Below are 16,990 nucleotides of genomic sequence, written 5' to 3'. Positions count from 1 at the left end.
GACTTTGTTTGGACATATGACGATCGATGTAAAGTCATGACTTTTACAAGTTTTTAATGTGAAAACAATCGTAAAAAAACAGTCGCTTTTTATCCACTAATTACTAAGTTCTTTATTTTTAAATCGTGAACCGGTTTCAGTTTTAATATTTGTGAAGATCAGATGCATGAATTCTATCCTTACTGGTAATAATTTGTGATTTCAGAAGTCCTCATTACCATTACTCGTTAAATATTAAATGTAATCTGAGAGAGACTTTTGGACTGCTTGGCTTGTCTCTTAAGTTTTCATTGTTTTATTGTTGTCTTGTTAAGAAATAATGTAAAGTTAAGGTTTTTTTTACTACCTTTGAATATTAATGATTACTTTGAACAATAATAATACTCAAGTTTATATTTTACACAAAAGAAAGATCAGTTCGTCTGAAATAAACAAAGTACCCTTTTTGGTTCGATAAATTATTAACAAATCACTTTCACACGGAATTTTATCTTAAAAATGTCTAGACAAGAGCAGAATTTTATCTTGAGAATTACGTGAAGCAATCATCATTAATGCCTTTTGAAATTTACTTTTGCATCAGTAAAAGACAGAATGGCTTTATTGCCCACTTGAAATGATTAATGAAAAGAAATGGCAAGTCTCACACGGAGACAAATTGCACCTTGTTTAAAGCCCTCATCGTCGCGTACAGCAGTTCAATTTTTTGCTGTTAGATCCACGACATACAATCAAATATAACGTCTGAGACGCAAAAATTAACCTGGATACATACAAACTGATATATTGGACTTTAGGATCTGTTCTTGTTAGAACACAGAACAAATAATTCCTTGATGTAATTCTCTTCTTAGGCAGATATGTGTTCTGTCAATATGCAACAACAGATAATCAGCTTTTCTTACGATTCAGTTTAATGCATTCCGCATAATAATACGGACGATGAAGGAAAAAGGCAATAACATCCTTCCGGTATTCCTGCAATATCTTTGTTTTGTACGCGAAAGACAATTGTGACAATATAATGGATGTCTGCAAAACTGTAGTAAAAGTGAAGCTGTTAAACATCTTAATATATTCTACCAATCAGTAACAACATCAATACAAAATAATTATACAATCCAGGAAAAATCATCCATTGATATTTGGCTTTTTGGGTCTGAAGTGGTCTAAAGTGGTCTAAAATGGTAGATGCCTACATCAATTGATATTTGGAATCTTTGGTCTAAAGTGGACTAAAGTGGTAGTTGTCTACACTTTAACAAAAAGTTACCTCCAAGAATAATCATCCACTGATAGTTGGCTTCTTGGGTGTAAAGTGGCTGTCTACAATTTAATATATATATACAGAGTTTCCTTCAAGACTCATCATGCATTGATTGTTGGTTTCTTGAGTCTGAAGTAGTCCAAAGTGGCAATTGTCTGCAATGAAATATGAAGCTACCTCCAAGAATAATTATCCATTGATTTTTGGCCTCTTGTATCCCCAAAGGTTGGAGGAATTATTTATCTTTACACATAATATAAAATGTGCATTGTTGCTTAGGTTGGTTCAAAGAGAAATGATTAAATTGAGGCTAATATATAAACGTTTTCCACAAACATGTTCTTTTTTAGTTCCTGATATACTACTACTAAATTATAGTTTTATTATGTCTTCAATTGGCCCGTCTACATCATGTTTTGACCATTCATATAAAATTTATTATTAGTTGCTTTTTCTCTTGAAATCATAGACATATTAAATTGCATTAAAATTAAATCACACGCTTCAAACAAAGCACCAAATGTACATGAGAAACAAGCAGTATAGCTTTTTGGTTATAAAAGCCCAGTAGAACTGATAACATTTCCTGCGTCTCGTCTGCTCGATGACTACGAGCGAGGAGTGCTCAAAATATCATAAAACAAATAAACAGACTAGTTGATAAACAAAGCAGTGAGTTAATTCTTTAGTTAATATTATGCTGATGTACGAATTCTACCAAACTTTATGACATCACCGGAAAGTTGACCCAAGGTCCGTTTTGGGCGATCAGAAGATCGATATACTAAGGTGAAAATGTGTATCGGTTCAAGAACATCATATATAACTGAAGATAAGCGCTTTCTCTTTATTTATTTGACATATTTAAATAGCCCGTTTATTTGTGAGTACATCATTTTAATATTTTCTTTACATTGGTGATCGGACACATAAACTGGATTGCAAAATAAACCTGTTGAGCACTAAACTCTATATTTTACGAAGTGTTCACGATATTAAATATATATTGCGATTTTACACTGAAACAACATTTTTTTTATTTTATGCCTTAAGATATCATAAAAGGATATTTATCAATTCCTTTAAATAATATGCTAATTGCAAGTTAAAGTTATGCCAGACCTGTCAAAGACTATCCACGTCTTTAAGCCTGATCAATCACACGCAAAGAGGTCCATGAGGAATTGATCAAGATGTTTTGTTAAGCCTGATAAGGATATGACAGCTAAAGACATATAAAACACAAAGGGTACCGATGTGAACCAAGGGAGGCGTCAAACAAACGTCAAACTAGGAGGTCAACAGCTTTTTTGCCAGTTTTATAACTGATTTCCGCAGTTAGGTGCTGTTGTCATCGTACAGCTACTCACGACACGAACATGGCGGACGTTCTTTTCTCAATGTCTGTGTCTCAAGTTTTTATCTACAAACACGTGTAAACTTGGTAAAATGGTAGAGATCGTATCCTACAAATTGTTTTCGGTTCAATACAACTACGAACATCTAATATTACACATGTGCAATGTAACTTTGGCAATAATTCAAAAACTATATTACTCCGCATAATTATGTGTCAACAATTTTATTGGGAAAAGTTTTTTTTATCTTTTCTGCTCAAGTTGTATGCGGACATAATGACATGTCGAAAATGACTTCGTGGAAATTGTGTCCCACCCCTGTGCGCGGTAACGTTTGATTTGGAAGTGAGACGTTTTTGTTTCACTAACAAATCTCTAAACCACCGGAGATCATATAATACAGTTAAATAATGGATTTGTAACATTTATCCGAGGAATGCAACCACTGTTTTTCATGCATTCTGGAAATATTTTACATGGAATGAAGCAATGATTGGTTTGCTGCTTTCCTGAAATGAATAATGAATAAGAAATACATGTCGCAAACCGAAACGAAATCCATCTGATTTATGTCAAAAAGACAATTCAAGACCTTCCCATTATGCAGTCGATAGTAAAGATTTGTTAAGCTTGAAGTGTTTGATGCTATAGCTTGTATATTGACCTTGTTGTTCATTAGAACAGAACGTAACATAACATAATTTAACAGAATAGAACGTAATGTTTTCATATATGCTATCGTTACTATATATGAATAATTTTGCCGTATACTATTTACAAGCATGCTATACAATACCATGAAATCTAATACTGATGTTAACAATAACGTAACTATGTTATTGAATATGTAGCTGAAACAAATATACCAAACGAATGCTTTTGCTTTAACTTCGATCTTGAATCGTGACGACGTCGTTTACATTTGTTCTTGCTGTACTTGTCTAGCTGAATGTACATGTACGGTCCTTTGGTTTTCCCCACGAGCGAGAATGTGCTGCCTAAGAATATTTTGATACATATTAATGCAGAAAACTAGCCCTTTATAAGTCTTATATTCGTACAATATATCCATGCATGTAATATTTCTAGTTAATTTATCTGAGATACTGCTCATTTGAAGATATGTGTCAAAACAACAAACACGAACATGTATGGAATCCCCTGATATTGCCCAATAAATTCGCGGAGTTTCATTGGACATCCTTGCATATCTTTTTTTCGATCATTTTATGCAAAAAATCATTAGTTCACACTGGGGGGGGGGGGGGGCGAATGACGAAGACACGATGGCCCAACAGAATTCTGTAAAGTGTAAAAATGCAATGACGTGTTTGAACACTTGACGCTTGGTAGTGTTATGACCATAACATAGTATAGCATTTGTTTATTGCAGAGATAGGCTTCCTGCCCTCAATTCAAATGTTAATAAGGATATGGTACATACAACAAACCGTATTACTGAGTTGGAAGTAAAAGCTGGTAGACTTCATACCATTTGGATTTGTTTTTGTATACGTTAACAAATGTCGATCGAAATATAGTCACGACTACTACAAGTTTTAGTTGGGGGATTACAATCGTCATAAACTTAATACAATCTCTTCCTAACAATCCTATTTATTTATGCAAAGGGCCGACTTGTAGTTCATTCGCGTAAAATCGAGATCGGGTTTTAGCTTTTTTGTTTATCTTATATAAAACAGTATGCGTCATATATAGATTGATACGTATATGTTTATAGCAAGGCATAGAGATTTCTATTACTTCTAGTCATAAATTGTTATTTTCTAAACCCTTATTACCATCACAAGTTAAATGTTAAATGCAATCCAGTAAAAATTTAGGCTTCCAGGCTTTTCCCTTTAATTTGTTGTTGTGTTTAGAAATAGTATATTAAGTTAAATGCCCTTTACTTCCTTTTGAAAATAGGCGTAATGAAACGTTGCAAAATTTCGTCTGAAAAAAACACAACAATACGCTTAACTTTGGTTAAAAATAATAATTAAGTTGAAATATTATTCTTTTCTAACATTTTATCTCGAAAATGTCAAGACAATAGCGGCGTATTTCCTGATTTTTTTTTTAATCAATCATCACAAATGCGTTTCGAATTTTAATTTGACATCGGTAGCAGACAGCATGGCTGTATTACCTCTTCTAATGATTAAAGAATATAAGGACATGTCAGATACGGAGACAAATGCATCTAGTTTTGTGCCCTTGGTGTTATAAAACCTTTTTACTATTTGACTCATGATATGTGTTCATGCAATCAAAGTTGTCTTCATCAGTCACGCTTTCGAAGATGGGTTTTCTTCCTCCAAACTACAATAATGAAAATATCATCTCTTCTGTAATTGACATTCTGTTTATAACTAAATTTATACATAATGATATAATATTATTAAGACCTAGTCAGAATGCTTACACTGAATAACAACTGTTGAACGTCGTTAGGCGTATACAATCAGCAGAAGTTACTTTTGCATAAATAGAAAACACATAACAAAAATAATAAAAGGACAACTGAAAAAACGTGATTGAAACAACGCCGTAATTTGGTGTTTAATTTGACGTTAATATCGACGAGATCCAATTATATGATTGCTTCGTTGAAGTGACGATACATATGTTTTATTTTTATTTCATATCCACATACAGTATATGTAAATCTGCAATGATAAACATTCCAATACGAAAGTAATCATATGTAACACAGATGGAACATTTTGGTAATGCAATACTATAACAACACAGCGATAAGTCAATAAAAACAACAGTTGATCAAAGAAGCCATATCAGATTTTCATACCGTTCAGTTGTATGTATTCCACATAATTATACAAACGATATCTTTAAATGTAATAACATACTTTCACGTTTTCTCATTCGCATATAATAACGAAAGACGCGATTGTGGCAGTTTGGTAATTGTCTCCACGAAAGTAGAAAAAATCTAAATTTAAAGTGTTATTAATACATTCCAGTAATACTCATCCACAGATATCTGGCTTCTTGGGCCTAAAGTGCACATATCTCGTGAGCATAGATGTTATTGAAGGCATCTGTTTTTGACTTTCTGTAAATTCCTCATCCGAGCAAGATTCGAACTCGTAGGCCACCATGCGGTTGACCTGGGTAAGCATTTGCACCAGTTCTATTTTGTTGGCATAGTTTTCCAAGACTATACATAGTGCTTGTATATACCATGATCCCTCTTGGTGATTTCGCCACGAATAATAGCCTGAAATACAGAAATACTATATGATATAAGTACTTGTTACCTAAAGTTACTTGACAAAAGTCAATGACCATTAATAGAGATAACTCCTCCAGTTAAAAAATACCAAAGCTTCACTGCTGTTTGTGAATATGGCATGCAGTATAATACCTTAAAAAAAGCCTGACTGCTGCTTGTGAATATGGCGTGCGGTTGACCTTTAGAAGAACCGTTCCTAATGTTAGAAAGTTATTTTGTAAACTTCTGTATCCCCTTATTTGAATAAAGTTTTTACAAATAATGATTTAAATTTTAATTTCACACATGAAGTTGTAATATTGTTTTATTATACACTCGTTTTGTTTGTTCTTTTTCACTTCTTATGACTATGCATGAACACATTGACGAAAAAAATGTTAACACATTATACAAGTCAGAAATTAACTATATGTCTTTCTGGCCCGACTGTAAACCGAGTTTACTACTGTGTTTACGGACAAAGAAGGTTGTTGAATGTACAACTTGTGATTGTGTAATGATCGACTTAAATCGAATTTTCGTCGAAGGACGCCAGATATTGGTGATAATGGATCATGATCATCCAAACTCCATTTTCAACTTCATTTCTGACTTAGAAACCATAAAATACAAGTGTTTGATATTATATGTTAAGTCATTACAACGCATATCTATTTTTGACCTTAGAATGAATAATTATTCAAGTTTTAATTTCTTCTCCATGCACATATGTGTTTACACTAATATTTAGTAATGAAATAGGCCTAGATAATTTCCGGTACAATGGTCGATAACGATTATTCATTTTGATTACATTATCGAAAATGAACTTGATGTTCGAGTATTTGATAAAAAGATTTTCTTCATCGATGGATGTATACTTTGTTCCTAAAGTTTGTCATGTACATATGGAGAACAAGTCAGTGATTAAAAGGCATGTACGACCTCATACATAAAATGGAAATATTTCTTGTTAATATACAGTGTCCTATGACACTACATATCCCACAGCCTTGTCCTTGCATGAAATGAATCAATGATACATCGTCGCCCCGCTAGAGATTATGGTATAATTAGAATTCACATAAAAGCATTAATTGCTGGAAAATGCGTCAGAATCTGTTAATATGCGTAGTAAATTGCCTTTTGACATTTGAAAAAGGGTGTTAAGCAAAGTTAGTATGCATTTAAATGTCTTTGAAGCAAATGCCTTGTCATACGAATGATTTGTTAATAACACACTATTTCGCATCAACAAAAAACATATATTAGACTAATATCGCATTGAAACCGAGGATGTTTTCAAGCTAAAAAGGTTCTATGTTTTAAAGAAGATAAAAAACTTTGTCTCGGAAACAAGTCGCTTTGAAGATTGCAACGATCCTTGCCAATTTATTAAACACAGAACATACAGACTGCCTGTCGTACTTCAACCATGTTAGCATGCGTATTATATCACAACCTGCATACATCACAATCTTTCTTGACAATGAAATTGCCACGAACCATGCAACCACCCTCTACATTCAAGATTTAATTTGAATTGTCTCGAAATGGTAAAGGTTTCGAGAACTTTACTAAATCTGTGTTTTAAGTCAATACATTATTTTGTTTAATCCATTTGAAAATGTATATAAGTTGATTGGAAGGGGACTCAATTGACCTTTTAGCATGGTGACCATGCCAATACAGGTGGCCGTAAGGAAAGGTTCGATTTTAGTTAAATATTCTTATGAGGTTAAAAACTTTGAAAACATGAAGTAATTTTATCGAAATTGAAACTGCCTTGATGGAATCAAATCATATCCAAAAAATGAATAATAATAGTTTAAGCACTTAGCTTAACTGACTACACATATTCAAGTGGACTCCAACCCATTGGTCAAAGATTCAAGCCGGCAAACATCATAACCTGGTCTCTCAAAATGGACACAAGTACTTTTCTCAAGCATGGTTCACATACTTGTATTGATGCATTCACAATTTGGCGAATATAAATGAGTATAAATAAAAGAATACAATACTGCAATCAATAATATAGACTATTATGAACTGTTATGGCACTAGTTAAGTTATCCAGAATTGATTTAAGCTAGTTTGCACATAAGAGTAAAATAAATGTCGACAGTTATAAGTGGATAAATATTAATCACTCAATAAATGTTTTGACACACTCTTACCAAAAAAAGAAGATTTATTCAATGGGATACTGTCGGAGATCAGACACGTACGTGTTTTGTATTCATTCTCTGCAAATGCCTCGGTATCTAATATAAGCCGAACAAATGCCTCCGAACTCGAATTAAGTTATCTAATATACGCCGAACAAAGGCCTCCAAAGTCGAATTAAGTTATCCGATATACCCCGCACAAATGCCTCCAAACTCGAATTAAGTTATCTTATAAACGCCGAACAAAGTCCTCCGAACACGAATTAAGTTATCCGATATACCTTGAACAAATGTCTCCAAACTCGAATTAAATTAAGCGATGTACATCATACAAATAAGTTGAACCTTTATCTGAGAAATGGCCATTTGGATGACTGGTGACCCTTAATCTTTACAAAATAATTTGAAATGATGTTACTTAATGATGACCGCACTGTAAATCGTAAAACAAAAGACAGAAACACGTTATAATGTCATTGCAATATGTGGTTTTGATCCGTATTTCAATTTAAATCTAACGTGAAATGAAATAATGTGCATTCTTTTAAGGCTCATCTTAATTTTTCAGGAATAATTGTACGTTTTCCTTTAATACATACCAAAACCTTCAAAACAACGTATACTTTAAGATACACAAATACTTAATAGAAAACTCATGAAATTAAATTAATGAATTTTATATCAATCCGCCTACCAGGCACAGTTGAGTATGAGTAGAGAATATCTGCTTCTACAGGGATGCGTCTGCATCCAGATTCTCGTCTGCTTGGGGATAAGTCCCTGTGGTGCTGTCCACTTTTTTCCGCCCGTCTGTCCGTACACGCCTGCAAAGAAAATGTGCTTTTAGTCAGCTAATTATTTATGGAATGATGATATGATGAAAATAACAGAATCTTTCTATTCCACCATATTTAGTGGGTCCGATATGTCATCGTATTTACCGGTTTATTACAAATTAATATTGTGCTTACATTTCTTACACATAATATAACTATATCAAAAAATATTTTTACAACATAATATATTAAATGTATTACTTCCGAAGATGAAGATATATATTTGTTGTTTTTTTAAAAATCAGCCACAAGGAAATTGACATTGACAAATAATTATAGAATATGCTTCCAACAACAAATGTTAATGTATAAAAATGAGTTTTATGGATCACACCAGAGTCATAACAACCGATTCAATACAATAAATGTATTGTTCAATACATAAATGATTTATTTTCGTGTTCAACGCTATTAACGCCTCATGTTATAACGTGACTGGATCGGAGTTGCCACCCTAAAGGCGGATGATTCTGATGTAATCGTGCAATGCTTTTATAGCTTTTCAGAGCATAAAAACTAGCTGAAACAATATTCATGACTGAGCAAATAGAGTGCACATGCAATCGGTACTAAATGTTTATGTTACTGAGTGAACGAAGGAATGAATGAATGGATGGATGAATGAATGGATGGATGGATTGATGGTGGATGGATGGATGGATGGTTTGGATGGTTTGGCTGTATGGATGGGTGAATGAGTGGTTGGTTGGATGGATTACAAAGTGGTTTGAGAGATAAGATGAAATTGGATGCACGGATGGAGAGGCGAACGAACAAAGGAAAGAATTGGTTCATGAATTATAAGATGCAAAAATATCGATTGTCCGATATAATAATTGATTTCATGCGGATGTGAGTAAAAGTGAACATGCGCGCGCAAATACCTTAACAAAAATGATTTAATTGATGAATTGTTATCTTAAATGAATTGAGTGGGTATGTTAATGAATGAATAGACGAATATACTAAGACATGCATGAATAAATTAATAATACAACCGATTTTTGAATACAAGTTATAGGGGTAGACGCATTTGAATACCAATAATATAGGCTTTAAATACACAAAATACCTGAATGAAGAAAAGCTTTGGTTTCCCGACTAGAGAAGGGCACCTGTCCCCTTTGAAAGGCCACGTGAGTGTCTCGAGAGGCACTGGTCGGTCTGTGGCGTATATATAGCCCTCCCGACCGCAACTTAGCACGGCACAGCCGGAGCAATCACAGTCAGAATGGTCAGCAGAGGCTACTGGAAACAAACGAAGGGTTATCAGAGTGTAAATGTTCAGCAAAGACTACTGGGAAAAATCAATCGCAGTTAGAATGGTGAGAAGAGGCTACTGAAACAAGCAATCACAGTCAAAATACTCAGCATAGGCTACTAAAACAAACCATTCACAGTCAGAATACTCAGCATAGGCTACTGAAACAAACCAATCACAGTGTAAATATTAAGCAAAGACTACTAAGAAAAAGCGATCACAGCATTGTCAATTTGAATGGCCAGCATATACTACTAGAAGCAAAGCAATGACAGTCAAAAAAGTCAGCACGGGCTACTGGAAACAAAACAACCACAGTCTGAATGGCCAGCAGAGCTTTTGAACACAAGGGCATCGCAGTCAGATTCATCAGAAGAAGTTACTTGAAAGACAGCAATGACAAAACTATAAATACAGTGACAAGGCCAGTAGCAATATCATTTAAACAACTGTATAAAAGTTCATGCCTAAGGCCTACCATACACTAAACGAGAAAAATACAACTCACAAACAATACAGACAAGTTTAAAGATTTTTGGAAGGGTCAATTCGTACGTTTATATAGATATGCAGTGCAAAGCACATATATGATGCAATGTTTTTATTGTAGAAAGTATGTTATTATATATTACCAAAGGTATTGTGTGCAAACTTTTCTCAGCGATGTTCGAAACCAAGGTATTATAATAACAGATGTAATGGACACATAGCAATGGTGCTTTTTAGTTTAAAAGTCAGGGGTTCATTCACATTTACATACCTTCATCCATTAGTTTCGTCATTCGGGCACATGTGACGTCATTATAACGGCGCATATCAAATCCCGTGTCCTGAAAGCGTTCTTCCAACCGTTCAGCGTCGACGTCAATTCCATCACGTTCTTTTTGACCCATACTTTCGTGGAAATGCTTGTTATTGAATATAAGAAAGATGCCACGTCGTCGGTAATTTAATGGTTTTTCATCTAAAAACCTCTAAAATAAGTTCTATACGCAACCACATTTAATTGAACATCGGTTTATATTACAAGCAGATAGTGGTAGAATATCCTGAGTGATGATGATTAATTTCAAAGATTCTAGTGATTTATGCATTGACATTCTCGATGTTACAGCAAAACAGAATTGTATTTTTTAGATTAGTTATTTTCGAGCTGGACTGTTACGTAACTGATACATTGTAGCGTACCAAGTCACGCTCGATGCTATTTCCCAGGTGGTAACCAGTACTGTTTCACATTTGAAGAGGCAATAAGTAAGTTGCAATGTTCTGAATAGAATCAACAACCTCCTTGATTCGATAATGACACTAGACAACTGCAATGTGCCTTTTCAATACCATTAGAATGATTTAGGTAAAACTTTAAATGAAGAAATTCCTAGTTTGAAAAGAATAAAGGTATGTATTTTCTAGCAAATATTAATTTTATACTTCTGATTAGATTTAACAGAAATGTTTTGATCTGGATGCTACTGATGCTCATGAACTGTTAAATTGTCCCAAATCTCAGAGAAATTGAATTGTCCTAAATTTAAGGATAAAACTTTCATTTTGATGGTATCATATAATTCTGATCTCATTAGCTAGGCTGCTGAAAGATAATAGAAAAAGAAATGGAATTTGGCGTCGAGCCAAAGGTTGAAAACGGTGACATTTTAATGATACCTTAAATCTGTAAAATGTTGCCAGTTTACGGTAGAAGATATTTATTTTACTCAATATGTTTCAAGACCGACCTACATATTTTGCTTGAAGAGTGTAATAAACCAAAGCAATTACCTAAACGTAATTGGCTTTCTTGTTTAGTTTCTCTTCTGTACCAAAACTATCTGGTTTATGTTATAATGTTTCGATATACTTTGAGATAAATATCTGAGAAGACGGCTGTAAGCATTTTTACAGCTGCACTAAGAAAAAGACGACCATGGAAATAAGGGCTTTATGATTCCTTTCTTGTGATATCCTTTTTGTATAATGCAGTTGACATGGTCTATTAACTTAGATTTGTTGTTTTCCTTATGTATAATGTCTTCATGTTTTATCAATTGTATGTAAAAATTAAATATATCCATCTATCTAAGACGCATTCAACTATTCCGTTTCTCGGTCAGAAATATAAATATGTATACATGTACGCAATATCATAATTTTCAATTTTCAATAAGGTTTTCACATACTTTCACAATTCGTTTATGTTTTAGTGTTTCTTTAGTTTTTTAGCTTGTTAAAAATATATTGGCATAAGCATTAATAACTTTTATTCGTTTTTTTATGCAATGTACCATTTCATGTTTTTAAAAGGGACTACAATGCGACATAAGATTTAAGAATATACCAAATCTTGTTTGAATGCATCAAAAGTCAAAATGCAATCGGAACACCTCGGCCATGATTCCACGTATATATTTAAGCCTATTAACGAGGTCTGTCCCGAAGCTTGACGTAGATAACCTAGTTGGTATGGTTGACTCACCAAGGTCCAATATATCAGATGTTATAGATTTGCTTAACGCTATGCGACAAAGTGACAACGTCTGTTTTGAAATGTCAGGCGGTATAGTGTGTTTATATCTTAAATTAAAAAACACATATTCAGAATATGACAAGAATATATCTGTTCAATAAGTTGAAGGTAGTTTCCATTACCAAATAAGATATGTAGCACATATTATAAATATCAGTTTCATTTGTTCAAAGAACTACCCAACGCAGTATTTATTATATAACATTTAACAGTCGATACGAGATACAACACATAAACCAATGCCTGTTGATTGTTGTTACTTGGTGTCCTTCACAAGTCTTGTCAAATAGATACAACTTACTTGAATCCTATGAAATGCTTCCCTAAAAGGTAACTTTTATTCTAAAGGAGATAGCCTCAGATTCTGATTCATTTTGATCTTAGGAACATGCAGCTTTTATATCTAACAGCTTAATCAGTTAACTATTTGAATTATTAAATTAGGTAGGGTAATAAATTATGGACTCAGTCCAGGCAACTCTAAAGATAAATAACGCATTGAACGCCTTTACATTGTTATTGATAATAAACATCTTCATCATAATAAAAAAGTATGAACAAAGGACTGAAATTGAGTCCTTTGAAACGTTCCCGATTAAATAGAAAATTTCAAGTTCTATCATTGTGGTGGAGAGATATCTCTCCTTAAGAGACATAATTTCGTGATCACTTCTAACACATTACATCTTGTTAATCTGGGAAAGATACCGGACATAAAGCGATTATGTAGCGGTTATTCAAAGGTACTTTAGTCAGCATCGATTCAGAAACGAAATAAGATAGATTTTTGAGTTACTTTTGTGTTAAGTACTTACCGTTATACGATTTGCAATGGATTCATTTTAAAAGAAAATATGCGCCAGAAATCTAAAAACAAAAATGATTTCGTTAATTGTTTTTTATGAGAATGCCTTTTGAAAACTTGTCGTAACATCTATTAATTGGTGAACCATCATTTGGTAATTTCTCAATGTAATCATAAGACTCCATAAATAGAACTATCACGAAATCAATAGGCTCATTTAAAATGTCATGCTTCAAACCTCAATTAAGGTTCTTTATGTCGAACTGGAAGATGATGTTTCAAGTAATTTGACAATGTTGCTTATACAACTGAGATGACACATTTCTTTCGTGAAAGTAGTTACATAGCTAGGGTGAGTAATCACGTGACTTAAAGGGGTTAATACAAGGGTCACCAACGGGTCACAGCCGATGTGATCAAACCCGTTAGTCACGTTTACTTCTAATTCATATTTTGACAGAAAAGCCTTGAAATTTTGGGCAAACTTATGTTTGATTCACAGCCAAGTTGCCATGGAAATACCGGACGGGGATATCATTGATACATTGTCGCAATTTACAGCCATAATGGTAAAATAACCATACACTCCAAACGGGCTTCTTTTCCAATTTACTCATATGTTTTTGAATGTTTTATTTGCACTGTCGTTTTAAGAATGCCATTTAAATTGCAGACGATCACCTCGAAACATATTTGCTGGTACATTTAATCGAGTCTATAACATATAGGAACAGTTAATATAGAATAACTTTAAGTTTATTTTCGACCATTCGCACAAAAATAACTGTGATTTGTGGAATTATATATAAACGTGTTAGTTAATTAACTGTAATGATAATGTTTATTTAATGCCGTGTCTGTGTTTTATATCTATTTAAAAATTCACACTATATTTCGGAGTGTTCGGACCTTTTTCACATTGTACGAAAAAAATATCAAGATTGAAGGCATGTTTTCCCATAAGTCAATATTAACTCATTTGATAAATGCTATTTTGACGGATTAGAGATATTAATATATAGTTTCATTTCGACGAAAAGCTGCATTAAAGTAAACCAGGAATGCTTAAATTTCATTTAATAAGACGTTAAATGACGAACGGTCATCAATAGACAAAACATTAATCAGTACATTATCGATTGATTTTCCTTTTGAGGTAATGCGACATACATATGCCTAATTTTACATCGGTACATCAAGAAACACGATAAGCTCGTTAAGCCATAAGTTATTTTAAATAAAAATCCAAAGGTTGGACAAATTATCTTTACACACAATTTGAAACTTCAAAGGCTGCTAAGAGTCGTTTGGCGTGGAAATAACAAATTGATATTAATCTAAAAAACATTGTCCACAAACAATTTATCTTTTAGTTCTTGATACTTGAGTGCACTGAATTGCAGTAAAACAACTTTATTACGTTTTGAAGTGCCCCGTCTATATCGTGGTATTGATCGTTCATTTTATCAGCATTATGAGTTGCCTTTTTTGCAAATTCACAAACATAATAGATAGCATAAACGTTTGAAGAAACCAATACAAAGTACCAACATACAAGAAGAACAAGCGATAGAATCTTTCTTTGAAGTACAAATAAATGATCATGTTAAAAGCCTAGAAGGTTTTATATTTTTTCCTCAGTCTGATCTGCACGGTGACTACTGCGTGTCTTATACAACATAGAACAAATCAACGGAATGTTCGATTTTAAAAGAATCTGTGAAATACATCTTTAGTTAATATTAAAGACATCCAAAACATTGTTTCCGGTTTAATACAACCATTACGACCATTTAATACTACACATGTGTCATGTTACTTTGGCAATAATTCAAAAACTATATATTATTTCGCATATGTGTAACTAATGCCTTTTAAGTAGTCTCGTAGTATGGGTTAATGTTTCACATATGTATTAATATAAGCTTGGCTTTCGATATTTGTAGGTGTCAAGAGTTGTCGGTCATACTAAGTAAGGCATATGCATCACTATGTTAAACTTAGAACTGACGAATTTGTTGCTATATAACTCTTGTCAAGGTGTGCTTATTTTGAAACGAATGAACTCGCAGATTCCCATGTACGGTTTTGGTGACAATAAATGGAAGAGTAGCACACTCAGGTATATAATGCTTCGAACGAATTGGAAGCCAATGCACGTCTGCGAGATTGATTACATCATTACTTTAAGATTGTTACTGTATTTTTCTCAAGTGCTGGGCTGCTTAATTCAATTCTGATTCAAAACCTTGATTTGATTTACTTCATCCACATATTTATTTGAGATGTTCTTTGACAAGCTTCACCACGAAATGCGTAAAATGATATAAGGAAGGCAATTTTTGTAGACAATATTAATCAGACATTCTTTGTAACTGTGTGCTATCTGAAAATTGTAATGTCTTTATTGAGAATGTGCTGCCTAAGAATATGTCGATAAATATTAATGCAGAAAATTAGCCGTAAATAAGTTTTATATTCGTACCAAATTTACAGGCATGTAATATTTCCAGTTAATTCATCTGAGATATTGATCATTATATGATATGTGTCAAAGCAACAAACACGCAATTGAACGGAATCCTGTAAGGGTCATAGCGACTTAGTCCATCGCCTCTTTTATATTGCCCAAGAAATAAACGCGAGATTGCATTGTACATCCTCACATAATTCTCATTTTAAGTTGCGCACATCTTTCTATCACATCAGTAGTCAAATAAATACGCTTAAAGGTTTGAATTTTACATCCTCGCTTCTTCGTTTCTTTGGCCCTGGACCAAATTTCAAATACAGGAAATTTATACACCTACATCAAAGAATGGATCGCAGTATTGATTGTGATCAGGGGGTCCAACTGCATCACACAAAAACTGCATAATACTTCCACGCCCAACATAAAACGTGTTTCAACATAGAAAAATCGGCCGTATAGTGCCCATGAATGTGAACTTACCGTCGAAAATAAAAAATATTCAAACGAAAAATAGCTAAAATAGGTACAAGAAAGGTGTGTTTTGACTAAAAAACACAGTTTCAAGTCACGCAAATTTCTATTTTCACTTTATAAACCACTAATTGCTCAGCTTATACATTCAATAACATTTTTGTTAATGCCTGTAGAAATATAGGTTTAAAAACTGAAAGAAGCTTACACGTGTGGCCTCCGGGTAGGTGTATTTATATTGCGAAAAAAGTGATAACACTTACTTACCAGGTGAAAATATCCTCCAAAAACACCAAACTATCTTCGAACACCGCCATTTTATTCCGCTTCACAAAATTCCCTCACTTAAATTTCGGCAAACGCAAAACACGTTGGACCCCCTGATAATATGTGTCGTGTTTTGACTCCATTTGATTTCATTACGATAACGTAGAGCTTGTAGTTTCTCTTATAATAGTCCAAAAGGTAAAGAAAGATAAGTCCGCTCTCTTTCAGCGTTTTTAGTTGTACTTTGATATACTTACAATAGAAAACCTCTAGTAAGCCAGTTAACAAAGTACTTAGAATTACGAATATGTGGCATTGG

The 16,990-nt window shown here is 33.4% G+C and overlaps 1 protein-coding gene across 1 annotated transcript; it reads right to left on the bottom strand.

The window, feature by feature from the left end:
- Positions 1–5,618: 5,618 nt before the first annotated feature.
- Positions 5,619–16,721, bottom strand: LOC128214185 (caspase-3-like). Its single transcript, XM_052920530.1, has 6 exons — positions 16,672–16,721; positions 11,320–11,359; positions 10,892–11,105; positions 9,943–10,118; positions 8,729–8,858; positions 5,619–5,869 (listed from the first exon to the last, which is right to left on the bottom strand). Exons 1-6 carry the CDS (start codon positions 16,719–16,721, stop codon positions 5,619–5,621), a joined length of 861 nt encoding a protein of 286 aa, XP_052776490.1.
- Between the last annotated feature and the right edge of the window lie 269 nt (positions 16,722–16,990).

This window comes from Mya arenaria, chromosome 2, assembly GCF_026914265.1.
Source record: "Mya arenaria isolate MELC-2E11 chromosome 2, ASM2691426v1".
Taxonomy (NCBI): domain Eukaryota; kingdom Metazoa; phylum Mollusca; class Bivalvia; order Myida; family Myidae; genus Mya; species Mya arenaria.
This window is presented reverse-complemented; position numbering and strand designations above follow the sequence as displayed.

Excerpts from the sequence above, each read along its gene's own strand:
- LOC128214185 (XM_052920530.1), bottom strand. The coding sequence starts at position 16,721 with ATGGCGGTGTTCGAAGATAGTTTGGTGTTTTTGGAGGATATTTTCACC. Across the intron at positions 8,859-9,942 it reads CAAAGCTTTTCTTCATTCAG|GCGTGTACGGACAGACGGGC; the intron begins GTATTTTGTGTA and ends TTTTCTTTGCAG. Across the intron at positions 5,870-8,728 it reads CTCATACTCAACTGTGCCTG|GCTATTATTCGTGGCGAAAT; the intron begins GTAGGCGGATTG and ends TCTGTATTTCAG.